This window comes from Meleagris gallopavo, chromosome 13 (genome assembly GCF_000146605.3).
Source record: "Meleagris gallopavo isolate NT-WF06-2002-E0010 breed Aviagen turkey brand Nicholas breeding stock chromosome 13, Turkey_5.1, whole genome shotgun sequence".
Taxonomy (NCBI): Eukaryota; Metazoa; Chordata; class Aves; order Galliformes; family Phasianidae; genus Meleagris; species Meleagris gallopavo.
In genome coordinates this window covers 5,563,784-5,570,988 of record NC_015023.2, presented here as the reverse complement: position 1 = coordinate 5,570,988, position 7,205 = coordinate 5,563,784, and the positions used below count along the sequence as shown (strand labels likewise).

The 7,205-nt window shown below is 36.8% G+C and overlaps 1 protein-coding gene across 1 annotated transcript in view; it reads left to right on the top strand.

The window, feature by feature from the left end:
• Positions 1–5,603, top strand: part of LOC104912945 (lon protease homolog 2, peroxisomal-like) — an 11,434-nt gene extending 5,831 nt beyond the window's left edge. The window contains exons 2-7 of the mRNA XM_031555397.1: positions 3–33; positions 774–1,008; positions 1,805–1,936; positions 3,581–3,703; positions 4,574–4,737; positions 5,471–5,603. Of these exons, the coding sequence (XP_031411257.1) occupies positions 3–33; positions 774–1,008; positions 1,805–1,936; positions 3,581–3,703; positions 4,574–4,737; positions 5,471–5,588 (803 nt within the window). The 3' untranslated portion in view covers positions 5,589–5,603. The remainder of the gene's footprint in view (positions 1–2; positions 34–773; positions 1,009–1,804; positions 1,937–3,580; positions 3,704–4,573; positions 4,738–5,470) is intronic.
• Positions 5,604–7,205: the final 1,602 nt, after the last annotated feature.

The following is a 7,205-nucleotide window of genomic DNA, read 5'->3' as shown; positions in this document are numbered from 1 at the left end:
AGCGGAGCTCTGCTCCCGGCCGGGGGAGCTCGTGTGCGTGGGGCGGGGGCGGCGCCGTGCGGGTCTGCTGGGCGAGTCTGGGAATGGGAGCCGGCCGGGACGGAGGCGCGATCCGAGAAAGCGTCTCGGGGTCATTAGGGCTGTACCGCTTATTAGTGATAGAAAGTCAGATAGTTACTTTGTTTGGTTAATAAGAGTAGTGTGGAAGATCCAGTTCATGTGAAATGAAAACTAATTGTATTTCTGAGGGATCAACTGCGTGTAAAATGAACGTGCTGTGTTCCTTGCAAAACTTATTTCCATCAGTGGATTTAGTAAGGTTTTGCAGTTTGTTTTAATTCTGCTTGAACAGGCAGTTTGACCGGATAAACGTGATCTAAAGCGTTAGTTTTGCATAAGACAGGCAGTTTTGCTAGAAAACTGGAAAACTGTAAATTATGAAGAATCATTTTTGTAATGCATGCAGTTTTTTGAGCAGAAACGCAGGTTTTCTGTTCCTGTTCCAAAACTTAGTAATTTATTTATGAAAAAATTACTTTTCTCGACACATGTATGTGTTATATTACTATCATTCATTTTTTAGTTGTCTTGTTGTTTTTTAAAAATTCAAAGTGTGGTTTCATTGATCTCTATCACAAAGGAAATCCTTTAATGTTGCTGATGAGGATCAATGCTGGCCTGTGAGGCTCTGTAGCTCAGTTGCTTCATGTGAGGGGCACATGAAATGTTCTGTGGAAGGTGACAAATAATACAAAGATTTGATCTGTTTTCAGGATTGGCACTGCTGCTTTGGCAGTTCAGGTGGTTGGTAGCAACTGGCCCAAGCCACATTACACACTGCTGGTTACGGGCCTTTGCCGGTTCCAGATCTTGCAGCTGCTGAAGGAGAAGCCGTACCCTATTGCAGAAGTTGAGCAATTGGATCGACTCGAGCAGTTTACAAATCAGCATAAGTCTGAGGAGGAACTTGGAGAGTTGTCAGAACAGTTCTACAAATATGCTGTGCAGGTAAATTGGTTTAATCCTATTCATTTTAAATCAGTGTATTGATGCATGTGCTTTGTTGCTCTTTTTTTCCTTTTTTTTTTTTTTTTTTCATTTGTTTGCTCTCTTCTCTTTGTACCTCTTACTTTTTTTTTTAGTGAAGGTAGGATTTCTGCTAGAAAAGTATTGTCTTTGGGATGGCTTGAGATTTCCATGTTGAGTTTGAGAATCTGTATGCAGTGCATTTCAGGATGAATTTAGCTGTACATGTTAACATCACAATAACTTTATAGTAGTTCTTATGTACTGGTACAGTAAGTACATTGTAGCAAAAAACAAAACAAAGCATATTTTTATGTATATACATGTATTGCTTTTGAGAAAGTGTTTTTTCTAAAATTCCTGGTACATATAATGGATTTTTAAAACTGTGTATTATTAAATGGGAAAAAAGCACACCTGTATAGAATCTTTTTATAAATACATGTCCTCAGGTATAATAAATTTAGTGTTTAAAGAGGTACAGAGAAGGGAACTGGAGTGATTTTTATTGGGGTATTTGAAAGGTAATAGAAGATGTCGGCATTGAAGAAAGCACTAGAAGCAGTGATGATAATTATGATCTTCTTGAACTAGTATAAAGTCCAGAGTCTTGGTTGTCTATTCTCCTATGTGCAAATACTTTTTTTCAGAACATTTTTGGCAAAGCATTTATGCACATTTCAAGGTGCAGTGCTCTTACAGTCAGATACTTGATTAAATAAATTAAAGAAGAAACATCCGACAACTATGAATATTGTTCATTGTGTGTTCCTTACAGTTGGTTGAGATGCTGGATATGTCTGTTCCTGCAGTTGCAAAGCTGAGACGTCTTCTGGACAATCTGCCTAGAGAAGCTTTGCCAGATATACTGACTTCAATCATCCGTACATCCAACCAAGAGAAGCTTCAGGTATTATGTCCTTAAACTGTTCTAAGGTGAAGTGTTTGCTACTTTTCTATAGTTATAACCGCTTTTAGGGTAATTTTGATAGGTGGTGATAATATTGTGCGAGAAGGTATTTCTGTTACAACCAAGCAGAAATATTTCTTAAATGTTTTCATGCTTTTGCTTCATATATCTTTCTATATACCTTTACATAAGAATTCACTTAAAAGCTAAATGAATGTAGATAGTGTGGGGAACTGTTCATTTAATTGAGCGGCAAGAGATACAGCCTGGATTTCATGGAATTGTAGAATGTTTTGGGTTGGAAGAGACCTTTTAAGATCATCTAGTTCCAGTGCCCCTGCTTGCAGGAGGGGATATCTCCCACCAGACTATGTTGCTCAAAATCCTGTCCAGCCTGGCTTTGAACATATCTAGGGTGCGGACAACCACAATTTCTCTGGGCAACCTGTTCCAGTGTCTCACACAACCCTCACAGTATAGAATTTCTTCATAATGTCTGGTATAAATTGAAATAAATAAAATATAAATTTTATAAAATATAAATTTTAGTATATAAAACATACAATAAATATAAGTTTGGGTTAGATATCAGGAAAAACTTCTTTACAGAAAGGGCTGTTGAGCACTGGAACAGGCTCCCCAGGAAGGTGGTTCAGTCAGCATCCCTGGATGTGTTTAAAAACTGTATGGCTGTGGTGCTTAGGGACATGATTTAGCAGAAGGTTGTTAGAGTTAGGGTAGTATGGTTAGGTCGTGGTTGGACTCGATGATCTTTAAGGTCTATTTCCAACCGGAGTGATTCTATGATTCTATGATCCTGTTGCTGCCTGCCCTTAGAAAAAGTCCCTCCCCAACTTTTCTGTAGGCCTCCTTCAGGTACTAGAAGGCCATTAGAAAGTCCTCCAGGCGCCTTCTCTTCTTCAGGCTGATGAGCCCTAGCTTTCTGAGCCTGTCCTTGTAGGGAAGCTACTCCAGCCTTCTGATCATCTTCATGGCCCTCCTCTGGGTCCACTCCATATCCTTCTTGCACTGGGGGCTCCAGAACTGGAAATAGTGCTCCAGATTGAGTCTCATGAGAACAGAGTGGAGGGCATTTCCCATTGCCATGGTAAAGATGATAAGCCTTTCTTCAAATTGTGTTGAAATCTTGCTTATTTAATGAAGCTGACAGATCATTATATAAATTTTGCTTGTTTCTGCACATCAACTTAAACAAACATGAAAGTGAAATAATGTATAAAATACATGTTTTATTTTAAAAAGCAACAAGGAAAACATGCCTTATGGCATAAGGTGATTTTTTTGGGGGGGGAGCTCTTTTCTGAGATTCAGTAATTGAGAAGTAAACTGCTGGTAGATGTTTTCTACATAAAATGTAACCAAAATAATAAGACAATTTAAAACAGAATAAAAAATTACGTATTTTTTGGTACTTTTGAATTACTTTGTAGTTCTGCTGTCCAGACCTTGAAGATAGGTTTTGTGTGCTGTATTCTTTTATTTTCTTGCTACCTCTTTTTTCCCAAACCGTTTAATTCATAACTCTGATCAAAAGATTGCGATGACATCCTGTGTGTTCCCCTTCTCCTCAGCGATGACCCATTAATGTGAATTAGTTGGCTTCTCATAACTCCTTGCTCTTAGATCCTAGATGCTGTTAGGCTGGAGGAAAGGTTCAAGATGACTATACCGTTGCTTGTTAGACAAATTGAAGGACTGAAGCTTCTTCAGAAAACAAGAAAGCACAAACAGGATGATGACAAAAGGGTATGGACCTTTAAATCTGGGATTCTTAAGCATCATACATAAATATAACGATGCTCTTTTAAACAGACTAGTGAAGGTGTGTAATTGTAATCTATTCAAGGTTTTAACCTGTGGTCATAGTATTTAGTGCTTAGGCTGTATCAGTGGAGAACACCCAGCTTGCAACTTCAGCTGTTCAGACATCTGAAAAAGAAAACATTTTTTTAAAGCTTCCTGGACATCATTTATTTCATCTGAGCACTTTCTGACTTCACAAAGGTTCCATTAAAGAGTCATTTGATAGCCAATTAACTTGCATGATATGTGCACACTGCAGTGAAAAGTGCACATATCAATAATAAGTGCTTATTAATAGCATTAAAGGTGAATCACAGCTTTTGAAATGCGGATAATTGATGTGTGTTGTGAAATGTAGTTTGCTTAACTGCAACAGGCTGCACTTTTGCTGCATCTAATTGTACATGTACAATTTAGCAAACAAGAAATAACTGAAAAATGAAAAAGAGTAAGAGAGATTACACCTGTAAATATTTTGCTTATCATGCTTAATAAGATGGGCTGCAGTGCCAGCTTTTCAAAATATTGGAAAAGCTTTTTCAATTTTGGTTTTGTCTTCTGTTACCTACTAGATTATGGTAGATGACAAATGAACTTAGTAAATACATACAGTAAAATAAAAATGGTAACTTTTTAAAGTAGTACCAATAACACTTTGTTTAGCTGTTTATTGGATTAAAATTTTCAGACTTATTCTGTTAAGTAGTTTCTCCCCAATCCTTGCATGTTTTTCTCATGGTATCCATAAAGTACTCACCTTATTTAAAAAAAAAACACAAACTGGTGCTACTTTCTGACTGTTACGTTTCATAGGTTGTAGCTATTCGTCCAAATAGAAGAATCAATCATATTCCAAGCACTGCAGAAGATGAGGAAGAGGAGGAAGATCATGATGATGTTGTCATCCTTGAAAAAAAGATTAGAACTTCCAGTATGTCAGAACAAGCTCTTAAAGTTTGTCTTAAGGAAATAAAGAGGTAGGATAATCGGAAGTGGTGATTTCTTTTTTTTTTTTTTTTTTTAAACAAATCTTGCATTAACATTTTACTTAATGATATATTTGTGTTGGTTGTGTTTTGGAAATAATTTTTAGAATTTTATTTATGTGCTGCTATTTTGCTTACAACTTTCCTCTACTTGTTGTTTTGGAACATCAGAGAGGAGAACAATTAAGTCTTTTACATGTGGCTTATGAATTAATATAGCTTTAAACTGCAAGCTCTAGATCTCTATGTTATGAAGTGAATGCCTCAAAAGAAAAGGAGAGGAGACAAATAACACCACAGTAGTTAGTAATTAATGAGAAAAGTGGTCTGCATATTGATTCTTTTTCCTTTCTCTGCCTTTGTGAGCATATAACTGATATTGGGAATGATATGATCATTAACAACCTCGTCAGTGATACTGTGTTTGTGCATATGTACATGTATATCTACTTATATATTTATACTGTGGTGCATGCATTTTGTATGCAGCGTATGCTTAGGAAGATGATGTTTGTTTTTTTTTCTGCAAATATCATACAAATAAGCTATCATTACGCAAAGACAAATCTTGTAATTGATCTAATAGTGACTTTCTTTTTTAGTATTACAGGTGTTGGGAAGTAAAAGGGTTTGCTAAATATTATTTTTTTTTTAATGCAAGTGAGTGTCTTAGTTTGCTGTTAGTTCCCCATTAGCCTTATTAGTTCTATGCATGTACTTCCAGATTAAAGAAGATGCCTCAGTCGATGCCAGAATATGCTTTAACAAGAAATTATTTGGAACTTATGGTAGAATTGCCATGGAACAAGAGTACGAAAGGTAAACCCTTCTGTTATTGTTGACTGTCTCTTGCGCAGACATTTTCGGACAAGTAGCTATGATGTAAAGACAGAAGAACATACTTAGTTCTCTCCCCCCAATTTTTTTTGCATTGTCTTGTAGTAAAATGCTATTAATGAACTTGATTCTTGCAGTTTACCATGTTTAAATAAAGACCTGTGTACTGAATAGCCCATGTAGCTCAGTTGTACACCCAGAAACGCAAGTTAAGCAAGCAATATCTACACAATAAAATGGCGGTGTTGTTACTTGCAATCCCGTGCTATTGCATACTTTGTTATTCTAAAAACTGGAATGTGGTTACATCACAGTGCAGAGGTTATGTTATATTAGCTAGTCTTTATGGCAATCAAGAGCTCTGCATATTTACAGCTTTTTTATTTTTGCTAACTGCATTTCAGGTAGGATTAATTGCATCATATCATATTACTGTGGCAATACAGTGAGACACTAGTAAACAAACCCATACCATGCTTCTCAAAATAGTGGGTTTCTTTTCTTAGATTTTTCTCACTGTCATGAAACACTGGAATTGTTTTCCCCTTAATTTTTTTTATTAGTCTCAAACAGACTATTTTATAATCAGTGATTATTTTCTGTTGGGACTTTTTTTGTTTTTCATGTCTCACTGCAGACTCATTCATAGCATATTCAGCAGTAGTGACTGAGATGTCTCTGCTTCAGAGACTCTTCTGGATGGCAGTATTTAGTAGTTATGTTTGTGATCTGCTTTTGGAAAAATTGAATCTAGAGTCATTATCCTGGAAAGCTGCTCAGGTGAGGTTTTTTCCCACATCAAATAAAGGTATTGTTCTGTTAAAAGTACCAAAGAAAACTGTTGCTATCTCTTACATCAAACAAAAAAACTTTTTAACATTTCTGCAGCATATATCTTCCTGAAGAAGGTTCTGGTATATCTGATGCTGATCAAGTTTGTTAAAGATCAAGAGGATGAAAAAGCAAAGTTGTATTTACTTTTCATAGTTACAACTTTGGATGCAGTAGGAAGAAAGAAGTACCATCTCAAGTTTTTACCATTGATTTCAGAAAGTTTGAGCAGAAATTGCTATAAATATAGGAATGGGATACAAAAATGGAGATCAGGAAAGTGTAGACGAACATGAATAGATTCATTGGGCAGAAATGCTTCCCAGGAGTGTTCTGAAGAATGAAGCTTTTGGATGGCATTTAAAACAATCTACTTTATAAAGAATGTGCACACCAGCAGAAACATTTCTGTTTTTTGCCTTCTTAGTGCACATGGTGACAAATGTTGACCTTTTTGAATTAGAGCCTAGCATGTTCACCGATCTACTTACAAATAATTTCTTTAATGACTGAATGGCAAAAAGATCTGCTTACATGTGTCAGTGTGTCATGGTTTCATGATTTTTCATTATTGGTATTCCACATCATAACATCATGCAATGCACTGGGGGTTTGACTGCTGATGCTCAAGTTCCGGGTGCCTGTCCAGAGGAGAAGAGCAGCTACGTTTCCCCAGGGGGCTTTGCGGTCAGCGAGGAGATATAACTCCCGGCAAGGTCACCTGATGCTCTCTTCTTGTCCTGCGCTGCTTCGCTTGCGCTTCTCTGCCTGCGCTGCTTCGCTTGCGCTTC